Raw genomic sequence first — 24,670 nt, 5'->3', positions numbered from 1 at the left:
CATCGTATCTGTCGAACTCTATTCTAGTCCGGTTTATATCGTTTATTGTTGATTGTCGCATTGTTGTTGTTGATGTTGTCGCTGTCGCTGTTGATGTGGTCGCTCTGATGCTCTTTTGTTGATCGTCTATTGAGAATGACGTATTAGCATACGCTGACTTCCTTATTTTTAAAGTTTATTTTTAAAATTCGAATAGTCCGTTTCATTTTACATACGGCTATAACTGGATTGTTGTGTGAGTACTACAACTATATATATACCTACATATATACAATATTACCTATGGGAATGTTTACATGATAAAACCTGATAACCATTATGTCTTGAACCCTCAATGTAGTTGCGTACATAGCAAGGGCAGGTCTGGGTGAATTGGGCACACAATAAAAACTCACCGTGTCCGATAAAGTCAGTATCAAGGAACCCACCACTCTGCTTCGGTTCGTAAGCGGTCGTTGAGTCGACGTAGTCGGCTGACACGTCGTACTGGGGAGGTTGGGCTTGAATGTTCATGTTGGAGTTGAGCGGCGGGTTGTTGTACCCGTATGAGGAGAGTGGGGAGCCGTAGCCTGGGTAGCTGAAAATAAAAAAGATAAATTAAATAACTGTTTTTTTTTTTATTTCAATGTATACGAATTTCGTTCAAGCTAATAATGTTAGACTCGTAATATTCTTATAAGTATATTCAAATTACTTTCCAATAGTTTTGACTTTACATACATTTTAATGAAGGCATGATATTTTATTTAAAAGGATTGAATAATCATTCAATCCTGTTGATAATCATCAACAAGCAACCTACATAAGATCCATGTTTCATTCATTTATGTTCACGGATGTCGTATCGATGAAGCCACAAATTAACGCCTTCAATAGAATTGCTTATTTATGCGCGAGTTAATGCCATCTGTCGGAACGAACAAGAACCACGGAGTACCGCTATCCAATACTAGGTGGCGCTATTTGTCATTACCGTTACACGTCATTCAAGTTTGTCACGAAAGCCCGTTAGGTAATGACTGTCTGCTCCGCCACCGACACGAATGTTTGCAATGAATTACGGGAAAGGTCGGTAACGGTTAGGATCTTGCGGAGAAAGCGTATGTGATACCGATTCGAACTGTACGTTATGTGAACATCCATGGGAGCGACGCTTCTTAGAGTCCGCTTTGCTTAATTACCGGGTGGTTTTACCGTTGTATCAGACGACACGATTTCGTAATTATGCAATTAAACTCATACCGTGTGAAGATTACGGTCTAGGCATTGCACAATTTACAGTACGATGTGCGGCAAAACATTAATACGCACTGTTAAATCAGATCAGATATCTAGAAACTTCATACGATGTAGCAATGTGAAAAGTTCTCTGGATTTTTATTTCGGCTGCCCGATAATAGATGGCGTTACTCACCTACTGTAATGTCCATGATACTGATCGCTGGAGCTGGGCGTCTGTTGCTGTGTGTCGTAAACTGAATCCGGTGCAGCGTCAGCCTGTGAACGCATCTTCTCCTGGAAATATCTGACTTCATCCTCGACTTTCTCGCGTTGTTTCTTCGACATACGCCCGAACTTCACGGCTGCAATCAAAAACACATTTAGTATAACTCAAAGTTCACTGGCCAAAATTATAACGAAAATGTTAATGTTCTAAATTCAATATTAATTTGACGACGTGTCTCATTTCCGTCCTGAAGAATAAATACATATAAAATATACGTTAAATTTCAAACTTATCGACATATTACATATATAAAAAAAAAATTGGTAAAAATAATTTTCAATCTTATTGGTATTTAGTTTTGAACAAATTAATCGTATTTATTTAGTATATTTAATACAAAACTGTATATAAATTGTTTTAGAGTTGAGAAAAACATCTTCCTACTACTAAAAACTAGTACAGCTATCCGCTGCTCGAGCGCTAAAATCGCACATTATGTAACCGGGAACGAGCAATTCCCATCGCTAAGCAAAAACTTGAATATCGATAAATTCAATTAACTCAATGACATGTAACGTTACTTAACACTTACATACAACGTTCAGTTGTTCGTGTGCGTGAATTAACGTCAATGTGTGCGTGAGTCAAAGCGGCCATTGGCATACTGCCTACTGGCACAACGAACTCTGACGTGCATGTGTGACGTTACGGCTACGTAGAGCGGTCCCGTTCGATAACCCGCACGGATTGAAACGCAATACAATACAAACAATTGTTCACTTATAGCTAGCTATTGAATTTAGCGGCGTTATAGGTTTTTTCGGTGGATATTCTTTTGTCGAAACGTTCGATGAACTGACCAAAATGTTAGAACTCTGTTTTTACGCATGACGTACGTATACACGGATCTTTTATTTTGGTCTAGTTGACTGAGGTACGTCCAGTTTATTAAAATCTCGTCGTCTGTTAATAATGTTTGTTATAATGTATCGTGTTGTTTTGGCTTTTCGCGTGAGGTTTTTGGAACAGTGGCCTTTAGTTTAATGTTCTATTTAAAAGGTTTTTTCGACAATGGCGTCTTGTAGAATTTACGTCTAGACTTTGTACAAAGGATATTTGTTACGCACAAACAGTCAAAGAATTCTTCTATTTAATGTTGATATAAATGTTTCTTTTACGAGTCAAGTATTTGTAGGCATGTATAGAGGTTATTGACTCGGAAAAAAATACTATACAAAACTGTTTTGGTAAATATATGGAACTCAAATACATTTTAATAACTTTTTTTATTTATTAATGACATGTACATACATATACACTATCAAAGAGCATGTTACACTGCAAATTACACTGGCTTACTCACCATTCGAACAGAAACACTTCCATACAAAGCATTTGTTTGTACGTATTCAAATGGCAACGTACGACGTAGCTCTACATTGGGGGTTGTATGTGTTTTTATAGGCAGACTTACCCGTATTAGTAGGATAGCCAGTGTTACTAAAGGCACAACGGATGTAACATCTTTATTACCAAGGTTGGTAGCACATTGGCGATGTACTTCTTACAGCGCCAATGTTTGTGGGCGATGGTGACTACTTATCATCAGCTGGTACATATTTGCCTGTTAGCCTACCTATATTGTAAAAAGAGGATAATTAACCAAACTCCTAAATAATACGTTTTAATAAAAAAAATATCTTGTCCAATAATCTGGTCTCAAGACTATAGGTTCGAAACTATATATATGTTTGTTTTAATATTTTTTTTTTCGAACTAATTATTAAAATGATTAAAAAACAGGTCGATTTTTAACCTCTTTCTTTAAAGTCGGTTAATTATTTCGCAATTATAATCTATTCTCAGATATTACGTGTACAAAAACATACATGTTACGGTAACGCCTGCACGGTTGCACAATCATAGGGATGTGCAGGTGATCGATATAATAAAGTAAATTTATCGACGTTTATATGCAACAGTTGTTATGAGATGTCATACCTAATATTAAATATAAATAATTATTGACTTCGCTTTGAAGTTTGTAAAGTCAAGTAAAATTACCGCGAGCTCGGGGTCTAAACTATTACAGAATCAATAAGACTCTTATTTGTTAATTTTTATGAGTGATTTAAATTAATTTTGAGACATAATATCTCAGTTCTCAAGGTTGGTAGCATTGGTTATTTAAGAAATGGTTAGGTTATGATATTGTGACAATGTCTATGGGTAGTGGTGATCACTTACCATCAGGTAGACTATTCAAAGATACGTCATAAAAAAAATATTCCTCACTATTTTTTTTTACTTGCATGCAGTAATGTAATGCAGATGCAACTTTTAGAAAACGCGCAAGATATATATAATATTGTAATCTAAAACGATCATCGAGATCTGCTGCCCTCAAATGAGACTATGAAATGTTCCGTAGCGCTGTGAAGAAAAGTATAAAAATTTCAAATCCTCATCTTTCCAGCAACTTCTAAATATCTCACAAGACACCTATTTTATAAATATCAAAAGATTTTTGTCCCTGCAAAACAATTTACATCGAGAAAATATCATCTCGAAATAAACATAAATTTAATTTACTCGAAATAATTAATAACATCGATATTTTACGTCAGTCGCCTCACTAACTGTTACGCAATGCGTCACACCCTTAGAACAGAGAGTAATAGAGGTGGCATGTTATCTTTTTTATTGGTGATTGGAAGAGACAAGCTAAGGGAGCGTCCACAATTTATCTATTCACCTGGGGGATGGGCTGGTACTAGATAAAAATACTACGTATGTAGACGGGGATTTAGATTGTAACTATGACATTTTATTTATTTTATATAACACATACATATACAAACGATGTTGCGGAGCCGAGATAGCCCAGTGGTTAGAATGCGTGCATCTTAACCGATAATTTCGGGTTCCAACCCAGGCAGGCACCACTGAATTTTCATGTACTTAATTTGTGTTTATAATTCATCTCGTGCTCGGCGGTGAAGGAAAACATCGTGAGGAAACCTGGATGTGTTTAATTTCTAAAACGAAATTTTGCCACATGTGTATTCTACCAACCCGCATTGGAGCAGCGTGGTCAAATGTGCTCCAAACCTTCTTCTCAAAGGGAGAGGAGGCCTTAGCCCAGCAGTGGGAAATTTACAGGCTGGTAATATTAATGTTATACATATAAATGGTTTACTATGGGAACCTCGTAAAGCACAAATTAATTGTCTTTTAAACTATAAAGAACAAAGCCACGATGACCCAAAAAGATTTCATTTATTGACGATAATGATTACCTCGGGAAACTTCAACATTATTTGTATAACTTAAAAACTTTGCCAGCAAACAGTTTCCTATATACATTGGCACAAACAGATTGTTTAATCGCCAATGTGCTTCCAACGTTGGCGATTTTATATTATGTGCTATATTAAACTGGTATGTAATATATAAGCTTTCAAGGAAACTGTCGATAAATATATAAAATAAATATTAACCTATTTTTAAATTAGCTTCACTAGTATCAAAAGTGCGATGCCGTTTCTAGTGAATTATAATTCTTAGTTAACATTACGTCTGTGATTCACATGGATTAATGATGTGATTTTATTATTAGCACTTTATCGATATTATGCAATAAACCTATACAAAGGCAATTCGGAATTGTTATTTTAATTTAGTATCATTTCCCATATAGCAACAACTAGTTTAAACATTAACTGCCTGACTACATTGTTTGTACTGAACATAATAAAACACTTCGAAATTTAAAACCGTGTTATATATTTTATACGTGGCATTGGCCGAATATTTTGCGCTCAACTGTCATTGATACTCGCCCAGAAAAAGAAAAAAAAAAGTAACAGTCAGCGTAGTAGTTCAGTTTAGTCAAAAGACTAAATTGATTTTCGGAAATTCGAAAATGGAACGTTATTTATTATATAAATTTTAACAAGAAGAGCCACATGCCATTGAATCGATAAATAATTAAATAAATGACGGTGTTGAAACAACGAACAAAAGACACGACGATCTCGATACTTGAAATGCAAAAGGTCGTATGTGAATAAAAGGTACCGATTTTACAAGCAAACAAGAAACGTATGTTTTTTTTATATTATATATAAATACAATATAATTTATTATAAATGAAGATATTATGTTCAATGGAAACTTTGGACGAATTTTTTTTTTTTATTAAGATGTAGGGGGCATATGAGTCATCTGATGTTATATGATCACTGTGAGTAGTGACAGACAGTGCTATCGTCAGAGATATTAAGCATATATGTACGATGTATGAGACATCGCCACATGGCCAAGGTGTCACCAAGATTGGAAACTAAGATTTTATGTCCCAGTTACACTGATTCATTTCTGTTTGGTGGTAAAATATATGATGAGTGGGTGGTAGCTACCCAGACAGGCTAGCACAAAACAATACCACCAAGTATTTGTATTATATTTATGAAAAATACGAAAATAAAATCAATTTACTTGCTATTGTAAAGTACAAATAATTGTACATGCGGCACTTTGCAAAAACAGCAACATGTTACATAAGATATATATATCGGAGCGTGGTTACTTTAGTTGTTGATTTGGATAATTAATGAATCGAATAGTTGGCAATAATGTTTGATGGCTGATTTACTTATAAGAGCGGGTCACCCCGAATGGAGTTGTAAGCGTCATGGCAACGCGAGTCGTTATGTTTTGACAAGCTTCTCGAATGCGATGGTTGCTTCCAAACCCATTTGCTCTTAATCGAGATGAATTATTGTAATCCTTTGATATTATTGTGGAGTACGATTATTGAATCAATGAATCCAGTGATTAGACGATATTAAATACGTTTTATTTTATGAATATCTCCATTGCACGCCCACATAGTCTTACAAATGTCGGATCAATCCCCGAACCCAACTGTTCGGCATCCTGCTTCTCCGACATCAGAAGTGGGATCAGAACACATATCAGACCACGCAGGCTCACTCAGCAAGTTAACAACGCCAAAGCTCAAGCAAGCAAGAAATACAATGGACGTCCCGAAGAAAACATCCCCGCTGACGTGTTTTTCCTGCTGCGAGCGAAGCCACATATCGACGCGTTGTGAGAAGAAGGGAAAACAAAACAAGCGAGCCGGTTATGAAATGTCGAGTGGATACCTGCACCATGAAGCCAGCTCTAGGTCTATTTTCTATTAAAAACGGTGGGCAGTTTTCATTTTGTTTTGATTTCGGTGTTAACAAATTACTTGGTAAGAGAAAGCGTAGCATAGTGACCCTACTAGTGATTGACTTGGTGACAAAATTGGCCTTGGTGGCAAATGATGGCCTTGTTTGCAAGTGATTGACTTGGTGACAAAATTGGCCTTGGTGGCAAATGAAAGCCTTGGTGGCAAATGACAGCCTTGGTGGCAAATGACAGCCTAGGTGGCAAATGACAGCCTAGGTGGCAAGTGACAGCCTTGGTGGCAAGAGATTGACTTAGTGGCGTAAATAGACCTTAGTGGTCGTGCTGGTCGCTTACCTTGTAAAGTTATGCTGCTAGAGCATATTATGCTATTGAGATAGCATGGACGGTTATAATATTCATCGTGTGGTGGTCAGAATGGCCAAGCGTGTTATGATGTGTACATTTGTTGTTTCATTGTTTACAGACGAGGAGGTTTACAGCAACGAGACACACGAGGACGTGTGATACTGCAGGATGGCCGTATCGGAGCGTGGTTACTTTAGTTGTTGATTTGGATAATTAATGAATCGAATAGTTGGCAATAATGTTTGATGGCTGATTTACTTATAAGAGCGGGTCACCCCGAATGGAGTTGTAAGCGTCATGGCAACGCGAGTCGTTATGTTTTGACAAGCTTCTCGAATGCGATGGTTGCTTCCAAACCCATTTGCTCTTAATCGAGATGAATTATTGTAATCCTTTGATATTATTGTGGAGTACGATTATTGAATCAATGAATCCAGTGATTAGACGATATTAAATACGTTTTATTTTATGAATATCTCCATTGCACGCCCACATAGTCTTACAAATGTCGGATCAATCCCCGAACCCAACTGTTCGGCATCCTGCTTCTCCGACATATATAATTTACATATTATGTGACATGGCTGTCAAAGTGACCAGTAAAATAAAACTCAAAGCAACGATATTTTTTTTCATCGATATATCTGTCCAGTCACTATAAATAACACCGTATTGTGCAATACGTCACTACACGGTCGGGCGACGTCTCGCTATGCGTGCTATTCAATGATTATAGATTAGTCTAGCTTAGACAAAGGCTTTATTACAATATTCAAGTATTTACATAGAACTTTGTCGTATCCATTGATGTCATATTGTACTGCAAGACTGTCTATCCTTTCGAAATTATCTCGGACATTCCTGAAACGATTTTAATTCGGTTTTCGATTGAATTTAAATTAATTATTTCTTTCTTTATCATGGTATTTGTAAATTTTAGTTACAAATCAATATACTAATATTATGTTCTAATTTCAAAAAAATATTAAAAATTGCTTTTATCTTTATTCAAGGCTCATTAAAACACTTTTGAATCGTCATGTAACAGTGTCGAATTAACTTTAAAGCTACCGAGTAGAACCGGCAAGAAACAGTAGTTACTCAGGCAGTAGTTACTCATTTCCACCTTAAAATTACAGAGTATATATATATATATATATATCTTGCTTAGAAATCAATCAATAAGTCCACGCTTTTGTTATCTTTAATATATATTTAATAAATAAACTTTACTTTGTTTGTTTGTGTGTTTGTTTTACTACAAAAATGAAACGGGATTAGCTTGTCGAAGGAAAAACTATAATGACCAAGGCACAGACATTTTACATTATATAAACAACAAACAAGATTAAACAAACTGACAACGTTTGAGAATAATTTAATGATAAGAAGAAAGATTTTTTTTTTACATTATATTACATTAACAGCCTGTAAATTTCCCACTGCTGGGCTAAGGCATCCTGTCCCTTTGAAGATACACATGTGACAGAATTTTCCTCGCGATGTTTTCCTCTACCGCCGGACATGAGATGAATTATAAACACATATTAAGCACATGAAAATTCAGTGGTGCATGCCGGGGTTTGAATCCGCATTTAAGATGCACGCGTTCAAACCACTGGGCTATCTCGGCTCTAAAATATTATATAATCTTGTATAAAATTGTGAATAGAGGTGGCTAAGACATATATGCTGATTTTGTTCTCCTGGTACTATATCATTCACTTTCTTTTCAGAGAATGAGAATGAGAGGGGAAGGCCGTCTAAACACATTTGTAGGCCGCGTTATATTATCTAAAAATTACATGTCATTTATAACAAAATAAAACGATTAATTTAAAAAAAACTGAAATTCTTTCGGCGTTATTAAGCCTTGAGATATTTCTTTCCGAACCGCTGACAGATAATCTCTAACCAATGTGTAAATAAATTCGATATTAAATTCAATACTATGACGAACAGAAAACACGCAATATATGTATGTATATAAAAATGTAATTACGAACATGACATTAAACTATACTAGCCGTTTCACGTGGTTTTCGCACGCATTAAACGTAACACACGTGGCTCCGTAGCATTATAATTAAAAGGATATCTAACAAATACAGTATTTTAAATTATTCCAGAAGATTCTGATATTAATACAAACAAACAAACAACTCTACAGCTTTATATGTTAGTACATATTTATAAAGGAATTCAATACGCTAGTTACATTTCCACATCGCAACAGTAACACTATCACGATCGTAAGAATAACATTCTTATCAACGCTGATAAGCGGTCAATGACCCCACGCCTACTTCCTCATACCCACGTGGTTATACGTTTATTTTGTCACGCTATAATTTAATACTATTTATAAAAATGCTGAGTATTTTTATAAAGGAAATGTTTCTTTAAAAATAGAATCATTTATTTTTATTTAAATTATTTACTTTAATTAAATAAATAACGAATCAAAATTATACTTAGCTACTACGTGGCTAAGATTTACACTATACTGATTATGCTTTCCTGGTACTTCCAGTCGCAACGGTCAATCTCAAGCGAGGACTATATTAGTCCTTCCTCTCCACAGACTATGTTTTCGAATCCTATGTGCATGCATACATAATCAAAAACTTCACATGCTTTCCGAGGCACGGGCCTGTAAACACTTTCAATTTCTAAACTCCGGGATACACAATATCTAGCCCCGGGTCTGATCTCGGTATATATAATATATATGTATGTGTATTGTTAGTTAGACACTAGACGGCAAACAAACATAGTTTATATAAATAATGACATACAAGGAACAATATTGACGCGAACGGAATTGAGGGGTTCAACTTGTATATATAATAAGTATGAAGTAGGTTTGTTCATACATCAAAACGTCAAATTGTTTGAAGAACATTTCGCAAGCAGATTGTGATACGGAGACAAGCATAGCTTTTATCTTGATTGATTAAGTTTCGTGAATACCGTCTTGTGTAGTTATCGTGATATTTGCAAGTAACTTCTTATATGAAGTCCGCTTTTAACACTTCAATGTTCATGTTATCCTATTCCTTTAAACTCGGTAGGTAATAAAATCTTTGCTAGATTTTTTCTACGTAATATTTTTTTGTTTTTGTTTGTTTATAAAGACATCCAATTTGGTACTCACCATCACGGCTCATCCCCAATTTGAGACACTTCTGTAGCCGGCAATACTGACATCTATTCCGGTTAACACGGTCCACGACACAGGCCTTGTTCCTCGGGCATTGGTAGTTCACCACTGAAAAGATTAACTGTGTTAATAACTACCACTTATGTTGTATTCTAATAATATTTAATTTAAGGTATATTATGGCTAAGACCTACACTATGCTGAGTATGTTCTCCTGGTACTTTCAGTCACAGCGGTCAGATTTATAGATCCTTCTGTGCACACACAGACTATTATAATCCTAGTGAGAAAATAAATGTGCATGCACAGATGGAAAGATTTTTATTTATATACATACACACAAAAAACACTACAAGTTGCGCTTCGCGATTTCACCTACATTAGAGTTAGACTATTGACTTGACAAGCGTGAATTGAATCGAACGAATTGAGTGAGACCATCAAAATACACTTTATTCTATACCACACCATCATCATACCGTATTTGTCTATGGTGATTGATCAACCGATGTGGTAAGTTCACCCATAGAATTTGAATTTATAGCTGTTAGACCACTTATTGCATCTAAGATGTTATGTTTCTTAAGGTCTAAAGTTTTTTCCAAACTAATACAAGCTAGATCTTATATATATATATTAAATTCATAGCTATTTAATTACTCGTATACTTGAAGTTTAGTGTATACATTTATGTAATATACATATATAAATATATAAAGTTAACAAACGGGAGTCGAACCCATGCTAATTCGCAATCAAAAATCTACAATGATCGATATACTTTTAATTTAAAAAAAAAACCTAATAAATGATAAATAAATTGTTGATTTATATTATAAATTATAAATAATGAACAGCATTCAGGCAAAGAAATATACAGTAATATAAGAATATGTGAAAATATTAATGAATTAGTGAAGCCGACCTGTACTCTGGGAGCGTCTGAAGAACCCTTTACACCCTTCACAAGTGATGACGCCGTAGTGAACCCCTGATGACTTGTCCCCGCAGACTTTGCAGGGTATTATCTCGATTTGCGCTGTAACAAAGAAATTAAAACATATTTAATTACTGGATACTGAGACTATAAATTACGTTTAAAAATAAACAACGACTTCAAATAATAACAATAAATATATCGATCCAGAAAAAACATCTCGCGTCCCTCTTCAAACTGAAATCTCTCCAAACAGGAAGTATAGTTCTGAAGTAACAAACATTTAATAAAAAGAACAGTAAAGTTAAGGCTCCTTTTTGTAAATCGCTTAAAATGCCGAAACAAATTTAAGTTCAATAGTGCGTACTATTGAACTTAAATTTATTTAACCCTTACTAATATCATAATTGCTAACTCTTTAAGCTTAAACCGATTCGGATGATATTAGCTATAGAGATACTTTGAGTCCCGGTGAAGGAAATAGTCTACTTTTTTTAACCCCCCGAGGGTGTGACGGAAAAAAATCAGCATGTTTCCGATGCTAAGATATGTATTAACCAACCCGCATTGTAACGTGTTGGGATCAACCAAACTTTCTCATCAAAAAAAGGTTATTCTAGGTAATATATTATACGTATTAAAGGTAAGTTATTTAAAGTTACAAGCACTTTTAGCAATATTAATGATAAACAACAGCAGTTACTATTTTTGACTCTACATGACAGAAATAAAATACAATAAAATTGTTTATATATCCTATGTACAAAGCGCATAGTCGTACATAAGCTTACTTCGGGAATAGCGGAATCAGTAAAACGCTTCGGTATATTTTGTAATTGAACTTCATACATAAACATTTCTCGAACATTACTTACAACAATACCAAACGTTAGTGCGATTTAAATTCGGTACAGTGACATCTATTATTTAAATAATAAAACATATTAGAAATGACTTTTAATTAAATACTTTTTGCAGGGCTCATCTGTTTTTGCATTTAAAAACTTAGACCTAATGACACTGATTGAACTTTACCGATTAAACACTATGTGAAAATCAAAGAACGAACTCCATGCCTTTCGATTCACAAACCAAAATATAGTTTATTCAAGTAGGCTTTTAGAAGCACCGGTTCGTAATGTAGATTCTACCGAGAAGAACCAGCAAGAAACTCAGTAGTTACTCTTTTTCAACATCTAAAAATACAGTCATGTTAGTTAAATACAATTATACATGTATGTTATATATCCTGCCTGGAAGTTAACAAGTATTAACTCCACGCTTCTTTATCATCTATATAATCTTGTATCGAATAATATGCCTTCTTTACCAATGTTTTTTTGAAAAATGATTTGAATCTATGAAGCGGCAAAGTTAAAAATGTCTGCGGAATTTTATTATAGAAACGGATACCTTGCCCCAGGAATGATTTATTGACATTATTAGTCAATATACTCGTGTAAAATATAATACTACATTAATAACAGAGAGATTAATAGTATGCTTACAAAATAGGTTTCTACAACTCAATTCCAATGGGTACTTTACTCCTAGCTAGATTACAAAATAATCCTTATTGAAAAGTATATTATCAATATAGAAATAGGCCAAGACGATAGTTCTGTGCAATGTAACCTCGGTATATCAATCGATAATCTTCTGTATATATGTAATGAATTTATTAAATGCATATACTATATTAAATAGAAGTTTAATCCGCTACGTAAAGGGTAGCTATAACAAATAAATTAAATCTCATTTATTTCTGACTGGCCTATAACTCGGAATGTCCGATTTCCGATTGACCCTCCTCGATTCAAACGAATAAGTCGTCTGATGTTTGGAATGAAGTTCTTTTACGCGGTTTATATTTGTCTCTTTCTAGTATATACTGTTTTATATAACATTACTTATACATTGAGTATATATTTACATCTCGTTTTTTGTGTGATGGCTGTTGACGGCTTTTGTGATATGGATAATTGTTTTTTTTTTTTTTTAATTTGAATTATAGTAGAACAAAGGAATTACGTACACATACAAATTAATGTGTCTACTCAAATTCTCAATAGTGATAATGTTTTGAATTTCGAACACTGGACGAATACTAGTTTATTAATATTCAAGATTCAAACTTGGATTCGATTAAGTTACGCAACTCCACTGCGCCGTCGCGGTTCAATTAAAGTTAAACACTAAGTTATTTAAGTATATTTCTAGTATTAAACAAAGTAAGCATTGTTTTCTATTGCAACAATCAGAATGGCTTACAAAACTAGCATTGAATTACAAATTTAAACAAAATGAAAATAAATTGTTACGTGATACATTGTTATTGGTTTAAATCCATAGGTCCCGGGGTTCGATTACCGGTTAGTAACTATCGAAATAATATAAACTATATTACAAATGTATTATTATAAAACGTAATTCTATATTATTAAGATTAAACAATATTCTTTCTAACTATTTACAGTTGTTTTCGTTTAAATTTTACCTTTTTTTTAAGAAGATGAATATATTTTACTTTTGACATAAAATTATAATTATATTATAATTATAATCTCATAGTATTTTTTTTAACGGATAACTCGTCTGGAACACACTTTATAAGAAACTGTTTCGTCAATAAATAAATAAGCAACCTACCATTAAATGGTACCATTATAAAGAGTTCAGTGATATAAATATAATATATCTGTCTGTAAGACAATAGTGAAATAAATACACTGTTATCTCACTCTCCTGACTTGAAAACAAAACAGGCTCTTAACACCTTAGTCCGTTTTGTATTTAAAAAAAAAAACATTGCAATAATTCACCCAGTTCCAAATTCAAACATTAACCTACGCATCATAAATCTGACACGCCATTAATGACATACCAAAATCGTATAATACCGTGAAAAATTGTCACATAAAAAAATATATTTGAATGAACCGAATTCGTACAGTTCGGAATTCAAAATTTCATACGACCGCCATTTTTGGTCGAGTTCGTCGACCCTACGGCAAGGTCGGAGCGCGGGCGATGACTCCCTTTATATGTGTGAGTGAGACGTCAATTTAATTTATTTTATTCCTTAACACTAAGTAATAAGGATTATAATGCTTTGGAGGGTATTGACAGATGTATTGTAATCCCTTGGCCGTATGGCTCTGCGTGTGTGCGGGGAATCCATCTTTGGTTGAGTACGGTATTCCAGATCGATTGCTTTTTTTAATTAGTAAATACTACTACGTTAAAATAACAGGTGTTTATAGTATTAGATATTTGTCGTGGCACTCATACATTGACATACAGTAGTCAAAAATATATATTATCAACAATTATACGATCATATGTGGGATAGAGTACTTGTGGGATAGAGAACTATTTGTCAGAATTTAAAAGAAAACTACTAAAGTGTACTTTATACACGGTAACGTTTATCTCATAAATAAACAAAAATAAATTGTACGTTTGTTATGAATACGTTCCTTAACTATTTGCTGTTATGACACTTTGGTAAGTCGTTCTGCGTATGCACGAGAATGTTCCTTAACCAAAATTCAAATATTATTTATTAAACAAATTAAAGACGTTATGTCTTGCCTGTACACTGGCTCACTCAATACTTTGCTCGGCAGTAGAATAACAATGTCGTCCAAAAAACGAGCTAGAAAATAAAGCCTTACCATTGCTTTCAATGAATTAAAAAAAAAACCTTTACTATTATCCTACTTGAGATGACGTCACGGTAGTTTAACAGTGTAGTACAATTAAATCGTAAAGAAAATTTTCTTAAGATAAACTATTACAACTGAGCGGAAGGATGGATTCAAGATTAACGAATTTGACAGCATAAAAAATCCCTATCTCTTTCGCACGTGTGGGGTGTGAAAAGGATAGTCTGTATCGAAACTCATATCGAATGTAGACATTTTTTTTTATTTCATTTTAAAAATAAAATAAACAGGTAACTTTATAGACCATTAAAAATAATATATTAATCTCTATTTAATTATATTTTAATTGATCATTATATTATAATTAATACAAATTTTGTATGTTTTTTTTTAATCTGTTTGCTGCGTCACAACACCAAGAAGTTTGTATAAATTAAATTATTTAAGGGATAACTACATAATATATTTTTATATTTTGACTCGCATATATGTCCCATATTATATGTCATGTTATTTTCTTAAGTGGGTTTCGGATACGAAATTGCAGTATTAACAAAAATCTTTTATATAACATACAACCAGATAAATAAACAAAGTATTTTTTGTTTAAAAATAACAATATTAAATGAAATATTCCTAATTCTATTCTCTAGAACTCAATTGTGACGTCAGAACCTGATATTGACAATTTATAAGTAACTTGGTAGAGCTATGTGTCAGACCGTTTGAGTAGATACCACCCACTCATCATATATTCTACCTCCAAGTAATCCTATGGTACAAGTACAAGGGACATACCATCTCAGTCTCAAGATTGGTGGCGCAATATCTACGGGCAGTGGTGACCACTTACCATCAGCTACCCACCCGACTATCGATGCCATAAAAGGTCGAAAATTGATATCAAAATCGTTTTACTATTGAATTTATTATTATATACTAAGCCCTATTTCATATTATCCTGGTACCCTTGTCAATGAATAATTCGTCTCTTAATAGCTATTGCAGTAGTACAAATTTACAATTATTCCTTATTATTCTATGTTATCCTAGTTTGTGATAGGTACCTCTGTCAATGGTACCACTAATTCAACTATTGTTTAACGGCAGAGGAAGCCCTTTACAAAACAATGGTAATTAAAAAGCGTAACTCAAATGACAGACAATGCTATATTGCATAATTATAGCGAAACGGTTTCGACATTGTGTAATTGTATCCAACTAATAAATGTTCGAAATATTTAATTAAATATATATTAGACTCCTATTGGTCAATATATTCAGTTTTTTTTTTAAATGAAGCTGTTTTATATTTGTAACGTTTCATTAAAACATTTTTGATGCAAAAAAATCTCAGTCAACCATACAGATTATACAATGTACATATATATTTATATAATAGGAACCAGTTGAATTTGTATATTTAATCATAATATATGTCTACATATCTACTTTCAGGCATTAAAAATATATTATATAAATTTGATTGTATTTGATTGACATAACTTTGGAACACAAATGTTGGAAAAGAGTATGTTTCATTCCAAACCGGTGGTAGTAAGTAGATTTATATTTAATTAAATTCTGCAAAATAGCGATTGAAAAAGTTCAGTTAAGAATAATTTTTTGTGTATAAAAGGTACTATTTAAAAGAAATGTTTAACAATTGTGCAAGGACACGTGGTCAAGTTTACAATTTTCAAGTTCACGTTATCAAAATCAATATTAAGCTTATTTATACTGTTAGAGAGAGATGCACAATGCAGCCGGTCAGCTGTTCGTGACGTCACGGGTCACCGACCTCGAGCACGGCTCAAATTGTATCACGTTCTGTGACGTCACATCGGGGTTGGTTCGGAATTCGGGCGGGGCTTACGGTTGATTCCAATTTTAAATGCAAGTGTCATAGATTAAATAGTCCTTGCGTTGGAGAGACCGTTTTTTATTATAAGTCAGTATGGACGAAATTTATTTAATTTATAGATTTTTTGTCTATTGTTTTATTAATTTCTATACAACTTGGTAAATATTTATCCACGCATAAAAAAACAGTCGGATTCGTAAATGATATTTTTTTAAATTGTTATTCTTGTTTATTACAACATGGCCGCCAAGTGATTTCATTAGCATTTTCTTACTTTAAGGCTACATAATTCAAATTTTAATGAATTATGCAGAAAAATCGCACTTTTACACGAAACAGACTTAGCTAATATTATTATCGTTGTGGTCAAAACACAAACACTATCTTATCACTACGCACACCCACATAACGTCACAGTTCATCGACCCCAGACCAAATCCGAGTTTCGAATTTGAATTTTAATCTAACGGCCTGTACGGTACTCGCACAAATATGAAATATTTGTTGCAAAATCAACTTTATGACTTAAACAATAAGAATTACGCTTTGCTTCACAGTACAGCATAGGTGAATGCCCGCAGATGTCCGAACTAACGTATACCGTACAACTTAAAGTTTTCCACCATATAATATCATCAACGCATCTATTTCAATGGGACAAGGTTTAATTTCAAATGGCAATTAATCCTCGAATGTCTACCTATATTTGCTGGTCCTTTGGCTTCGAAATTCGAATGAATAGTTCTCAGAATAGTTTTGTTACCGAAATTTTACAGCCTCTAAGGAATAAGGACTGAGACGAAATACATTTTATATTTTTCAATTTTCGAACAAAGACTTTCGTTGTGCTCATATTCTCCTGGTACTTAAACGTTATTTGGTAATAAAGTTTGTTTGAAAAGTAGGTATTTTTTTCTATTCGGTTTTTTACCTCACTCTATTCGGTATGTTGTTATGTCGAAACTTCTTCTAATACCACCAAAATAAAAAATCAAAATCAGTATGTATATATAAAAATAAGTTGGCACTAGCTGTTTCTGCCGTGAACAGTTAGTTAGTTTACATTATAATGCAGATTAAAAATATAATGCAAATTAAAAACAAAATGACATAAACGAATATTTTTAACTTTTTAATTTCGTAGTTTTTATAGCGATGTTTACGTCGTCCAAGGAATTTTATATATATAGTTTTTGGCCACGAATCAGCTGACGTCGTGAGGTCATTGAACCAACATACGGTGAAAATTGAAATTTCTTTTGATATGATGATATATAAAGATTTTTCATTAAGCAATGTATGAAAAAACTTGGTTAAATTCATTTTAAAAAGTCACTAGTATTTAAATATTAAATTACTACAAGCAAGTTCTTTAAAAAGTTTTACATTTTTACCAATACTGCTTTTATATCAAATCCAACCGGACGAAATATTCATTAAATCAAAAATGCCTATTTTATTAAAAGTATTTATGAACTTCTTAAAATTCTGTATCTATTTTAATTGTACTTTCAATATTATTTGGACACAAAAACAAATGTGATCTAGCACCGGTCCGGAATGTAGATTCTATTGAGAATAATCGGCAAAGAAACCCGGACTTTAATCGGCCAAAAAATTTTACATCTTAATAATCATACACGTATACTAGATTTTGATCTTATAAATAATAATTTCTTACGAGGATAACAGAACTTAAGACTAAATAGTAACAGAACATCACTTAAAAATAACTAAAGTAGTTATAAGCGTACAAGTAGTTACTTCAGTGGGCGTTACACTAAAATGTATGAGGTAATACAATAGGCGTGGTCGAATCTAAGCCTACTCTATTATACGAAGTGAATTTGAGCCCAACATAAAAGCGTTGCATATAACAAACTATCTTTTTATTATTAAGTTTTTATTTTCATTTAAATAATTCAAATAAAAATAGAACACATTCGATTTTTAAAAAATATTCGACGGCAGTAATTTTATAACGATATAAAATGTAGAGTATATATGAATATCTGTGGAACTACTAGTACATCGTCTATTTGGTAATTTCTGAAAGATGATTGATAGTCTGTATCTCATAACTTCATGCTGAGACGTTAAAGAGCGGAACAGCTACCATAAATGTAATCCAATATGACTATGTAACTGAAAAAGATACGTAAATTTACAAGTAGTTTTGAGCATAAAAATTATATAAGTAGCCGCGCAGTTTAATCCACTTTAAATTTTAACTATTGATGTGACAAGCGTGGATTTCATGTTCTTAAAAAAAATCTATAACGCATATATGACTAAACATTAATATGAAATTCAGAAGTTATTAATTTAAATAAATCGATCTTTTGTTACATTTTTATTACTTCAAATAAAAAAAGAGAAATATTTAATAGATATTTTCAAACTTTTAAATTTAGAACGCGTCAGGCTGGGTTTTTTTGGTGTCGCAACTTACAATAATCGATGCGTCGAAGTAAGAACGAACATCTTCAGTGTTGTTAGTGTAAAAAAAACAATTATAATAAAATACTATATTAGACGCTTAATCATATAATCTCATATTAGGAATACTTTTAAAAATTAATTGTGGAAAAGTTTTTACGAATTATTATGAAAAAAATCAAAATAAGAACATCGTGTTTTTATTTCAATTTAAACCATGTAAATATGTTTATCAATGTAAACAAACAATACAACATTGCAACAACAGTGCATTTAACCTAGGTCCCTCACATGTCCTAGTATTGTTGCTACAGACGACAATGACCCAATATCATAGCGTTATCGAAACTGAACGTAATATTTGCAGTGACGTCAGCGGTGTGACGTCACGAGGTCAGTGAACTGGACTGCAGCATGCTTTTTTATTCATAGCACTTCACGAACCACGAAGCAAAACATCTTCACGCCCTTTAATAATTTTAAATATATTTATTTATTTGTACGATAAACAATCAGAAATAACCTTGACAAATGACGCTAACAATTTAAATTTCGAATTTTAATTGGTTATAAATTAATTAATAAAAAATGTTACAATACTTCTTATCTTGAACTACAGCCAATAAAAAATACCTAAGTATATTGTCTTCCTTCAATTCTGTTCGGCAATCCACCTGCCCTCTATAAAAAACCTTAAAACAAAATGGCGCTGATGGACCCGTCACTTAATTTGGAACGCCCTAAAATAAAAGTGACAGCGTGTCGTCACGTCACAAGTCACTGACCGACAAGGTGGTGTCGATGACTTATTATTTTATGCAATTGATACTTAAGATTAAAAAAGAAAAAGATAAAATTATACTTTTTAAATTTTACAATTTGTAAATAGTTTATGTGTCATTTGAAAATTATTTAACGATAAAAAGTTGAATTGAACGATTAAATTCAAAGATATGTAATAATTAGCTTAAAATACTAGTTTTATTGCTAGCTTCTAGATTGAGTTGAATAAGGTCAGTGACCTATCAATTAAGGACAGCCTTGAACTGCTGAATCAAGTTGTACTGAACAATTTGTCTTTCTAATGTACTGTAAATACGATTAAAAGAAATAATACCGTTTATATTTTTAGTAACAGCTAAATAATTTACTCTGTAAATATATTTTTTCTGTTAAAAGGTCCCTAATCGGTATCTAAATTGCGAGGTAAATATATAATTTTATTATATATTTTTTGCATTGAATACATTATATCTTTGCCTTGCGTACAAAAAAATATATAATCAATGACGCGGCATATTAGTACAGATAGTTGTAAAACGATTGAGTAACACGACTAGTCAAAGTGCAAACTGTGTCAAGTGCGTTCACCCCACAAAACTGACACGTGCATTGTGTTTTTAAATCCAGAATGTAATAAGTACATCGAGCATTTGAAAATGGACTTTATGCCGCAATGATTATATTTCATTTTAAAACCGCTTGTAATTGGTTTATAAATACAATGCAACTTATTGTTTCTTTTTTTAAGAATTCGAACGTTTTTTTTTTTAATTAATCATTGCATCGTCGTTAAAATAGGTCAAAATGATACATAATATAACTTTCACTTATGTGTAATGTTTCATAAATATTGTTTGCGGATTTAATTCGAATTTTAAATTATAATAAAAAAATACAATCCGCTGTGACAAAAGTTCTATTTTTAAAACAGACGATGTAAATTAAACACTCGATCAATAAAACGATGGCTTGTTGATATTTCGAATATATCACGGCACTTTCACACTGACTGACTATCGAAAATAATCTTGAGACTATCTAATATGTGAAAAGTACCTCCGAAAACTTAACCCAAAAAAAAAATATTTCCAGTAATTAATAATACGTGTTACTTAAACCACTTTAAGATGCAATTTTAAATGCGTCATCGTAACCCAAATTTGGGGACAATTAACACAAATATCACGAACGAACAAAGGAAAATCTAATAGCGAAAAATGTAGTCATTAGTGATTTAGGACGAATTATCGATAAACGACTAATTACAATAAGTATCTACTTAGTTTTTAGGGCACATGATTGCACCAGTGCAATTATGGATATCAGTGAGTAACTGCGACTTGCTACCGCTACCAAATTCAAAGACAATTATTTGGGGGAGGGTTCAGTATAAATCTTATAAAATCAAATCAAATCAAAATATACTTTATTCAAGTAAGCTTCTACAAGAACTTTTGAATCGTCATTTAACAAACTATATTAAGTGAGACTACCAATGGTTCCGAATGCAGATTCTACCGAGAAGAACCAGCAATAATCTCAGTAGCAGTCAAATATTATTCAGTTTTAAGATAAGTCGTAACAAACTATGAACAATATACATACGACACTTTTTTTTTAATTATAATGGCCACTGACTGGTATTAATGGAATGGCTTCTTTCAACGAATCTTTCAAGAATCTTTCCAACATGGAACTGAAATGTTTTTATCACTTATCAGTGCTGGCTCGCTGACCTTACAAATGGGAATATAGAATATAAGGTAGATTTTTGGTGGTAGAGAACTTGATGATTGGTTAAGCATACCAATATATCACCAAGGATGAGAAGCCGTGATTACCGAATGGTTACAAAACGTGAACCGTATCCGATGATTACGAATTCGAATCTGGGCGAGCATTACTTATTTGTGTTTATAAATAATCGTGTTCGGCGGTTTGTTAAAATGAATCCACCAACTCATATTGGAGCAGTATGGTGGAAACTTCCTTAAGAGTATTACTCAATAGGAGGACAGTTACAGATTTTTACTTTTTTCTATCATTCGTACTAATAACTTTTTTTTGTTCAAGAGTAAACTACTATTATCTTTAACCCAATATAAGTAATTACTAATATTACTATTTACCCCTCCATTTAAGCTTAAAGCCTGTGTTAGAAGTGGGGATGATTAACCTTTGTGGTCAGGATCGATCCTGCAACTTATACTTTTTACATCGCTTGCCGGCTCTTAAACCACTGCGCTATTGACGCTTGAAACATTAAAATAATCAAACTGTATTAACACGTGAACATTTAATTATTCCGTTACATTAAACTCTAAAACATTAATGAAAATAATCTTTAATATTAATGAACACACAATTGATAATAAAACAAACAACATACTTAAGAACTTTGGATCTATTAAACTGAGATAAATAATTATTTGAATTAAACCAAAACATACTTTAACATCAGTGATATAGTTTTAGTTCAGTCGATTATTTTTTTTTAATTTAACCCAGGCAAGCACCACTGTATTTTCATGTGCTTAATTTGTGCTTATAATACATCTCGTGCTTGGCAATGAAGGAAAACATCGTGAGGAAACCTGCATGTGTGGAATTTCAACGAAATTCTGCCACATATGTATTCCACCAACCCGCATTGGAGCAGCGTGGTGGAATTTGCTCCAAAACCTTCACCTCAAAGGGAGAGTTTTAGCCTTGCATTGGTAAATTTACAGGCTGTTAATGTAATGTAATGTAATTTTTTTAAGTAACACCCTATATTTGCTGGGCAACGACCTTTTGACCCACCACGCTGCTCTAATACGGGTTAATGGATACACACGTCACTGATTTTTATCCAACAAATATATTTCGAGTATTAGATGTAGTATAAACACAAATTAAGCAAATGGAATCTCGCGATCATCGGTTAGAGTTTACCTTCTAACTGCTAAGACGTTTCGACTGGGAAGTTAGAGGATACCAAGAAACCAATAAAAGAAGGATGCAAGATATCTTTAAAGCGAATGTTAGATAGGGATGGCGATAAGATATTAACAATTAGTGAGAATCACGTGAATTTGTTTAAATATGAAATTACTAGACTAAAAATTTAGTAACACTAAGTTGTAAGTCTTCCTTTATAATATTTATTTTCGTTTATTTATGCAACCTTGTTCAAATAATATTGAAGAAGTGTGTTATAGAAATAACTCATTCAAAGGCCGAATATTGCTATAAATTACAGTATTAAGACTCAAATCAAGGCTCTAATTTTTTTATTGTGAGCAGTCCATATCTAAAGTATGAGATGAAATTATCCAATAAGCTAAAAAAGCTTTTTAACTATATAGCATAAATCAAAATTGAAGTATTCTCTATTTAAGTAGACTCATAAGAGTATATTTGAATCGTCATGTTACATAAACCATGAATCCTTCCAAGCATTATAACTCACCAGTGGAACAATTACATGGATCTTAGTCAAAGATAATCTCAATTTATGAATTGACAAAAGATTAGTTTCTTTATAAAAAAAAAAAGTATTACGTAATATCCGAGACGAATAGTTGAGTTATGATTGACGACGCAAAAAGTATAAGGTTTTTATATTTATTTATTAAAGTAAATATAGACATCTTTACATTATTTTTAATATAAACTATATAATATAACAATAACTACTTTAATAAAGTTTACGTTAAGTCTTTGATTTTTAAGGCAAAGATCCAAATTCGACATTAAAAAAATCTTTAATGTAATAAAAAAAATAAAAAGAAACACTGACATTTACCTCTGATCGAGTTGGCAGCTTTCTTGTCCATGAACATCCCTGATATAGAGGAACCGAACATCCCCTCGCTATTCCCTGGAGGGGGTGAGGTGCTATCGGCCACAGATCCTGATGTTATGTCCATACCCATCTGGTTATGCATCACGCCCTGGACCTCAGTGTGCGGCTCTCTCTTCAATTGCATACCCTGGGGCAAACCCTGTCCCTGGTGCAGCATCGTCGATGCCGACGAGTGACCTCCATGCTGGTCCGGAGGCCACTGAGAGCCGAACAACTCGTGGAATTGACTGTTATTCATCATTATTCTTTTTTCAAAATTTAACTTTTTAAGTGACCTTCGACCAATGATTGAGAAGACGCACGAATCGTATTCGCATTGCGGCTTAACTAGTATCACTGATTTTTGGTGTTCCTATTTTTTTTTTTTATTTCCAACTTTGTCGGCTAAGGCAACTTGTCACACCATAAGATTTTTTCTTGGAGAAAAACTTTATGGCACTCTGTCTTATTTTTGTTTTTTTTTTTTTTATTTGTTTTTCAACTTGGTTGATTTAAGCACCACTATTTAACTGATGTATATGTTCCGGCCGAGCGGCGATGTAAGATTTCTTTTCGCGAAGTTTATTTCTGGTATTAACTTTTTGAAAAGTAACAAGTTTTTTGGCATTTTGTCGCCGTGGTCTTTGTTTTTATTCTTCTTTCCGTCTTAAATAAACATTCTACTAAGGCACTTTTTGATTTATTGTATTTTTTTAATTTCACTTGCTCCCGTATACTGTTAATATTTCAATTGGCAAATACAGAAAAAAAATCTGTAAAAAAAAAACGAAAGCAGAAAGAAAAGTTTAAGAGAATTTAAAAAGCAAACATTTAAATTCAATATTTGAAAAACGATTCGATTTTAGTTAACCGAAGCGCGTTCAATTATCTAAAATCGTGTTAATCGTTACGTCGAATGTTAAATTCAAATTAGGACGGGAACACGTTCTATTTATGAAAATCCTGGTCACACGCACTTAAAGGCACTGTCACATA

General features: G+C 32.8%; 1 protein-coding gene across 3 annotated transcripts in view; it reads right to left on the bottom strand.

Moving 5' to 3' along the window:
• Positions 1-24,380, bottom strand: part of LOC125074245 (probable nuclear hormone receptor HR3) — a 29,861-nt gene extending 5,481 nt beyond the window's left edge. The window contains exons 1-5 of one of the 3 annotated variants that reach the window (XM_047685525.1): positions 23,630-24,380; positions 11,083-11,196; positions 10,152-10,265; positions 1,415-1,583; positions 429-577 (exon numbers count right to left, since the gene is read on the bottom strand). In XM_047685525.1, the coding sequence (XP_047541481.1) occupies positions 429-577; positions 1,415-1,583; positions 10,152-10,265; positions 11,083-11,196; positions 23,630-23,936 (853 nt within the window). In that variant the 5' untranslated portion in view covers positions 23,937-24,380. Of the gene's footprint in view, positions 1-395; positions 578-1,414; positions 1,584-10,151; positions 10,266-11,082; positions 11,197-23,629 lie in introns of all 3 variants that reach the window. The other 2 variants (XM_047685523.1, XM_047685524.1) reach the window with 2 other exon arrangements.
• Positions 24,381-24,670: the final 290 nt, after the last annotated feature.

This window comes from Vanessa atalanta, chromosome 27 (genome assembly GCF_905147765.1).
Source record: "Vanessa atalanta chromosome 27, ilVanAtal1.2, whole genome shotgun sequence".
In the NCBI taxonomy this organism is placed as follows: Eukaryota; Metazoa; Arthropoda; class Insecta; order Lepidoptera; family Nymphalidae; genus Vanessa; species Vanessa atalanta.
Note: the sequence above shows the minus strand (reverse complement) of the source record. Positions and strands in the feature narration are given on the sequence as shown.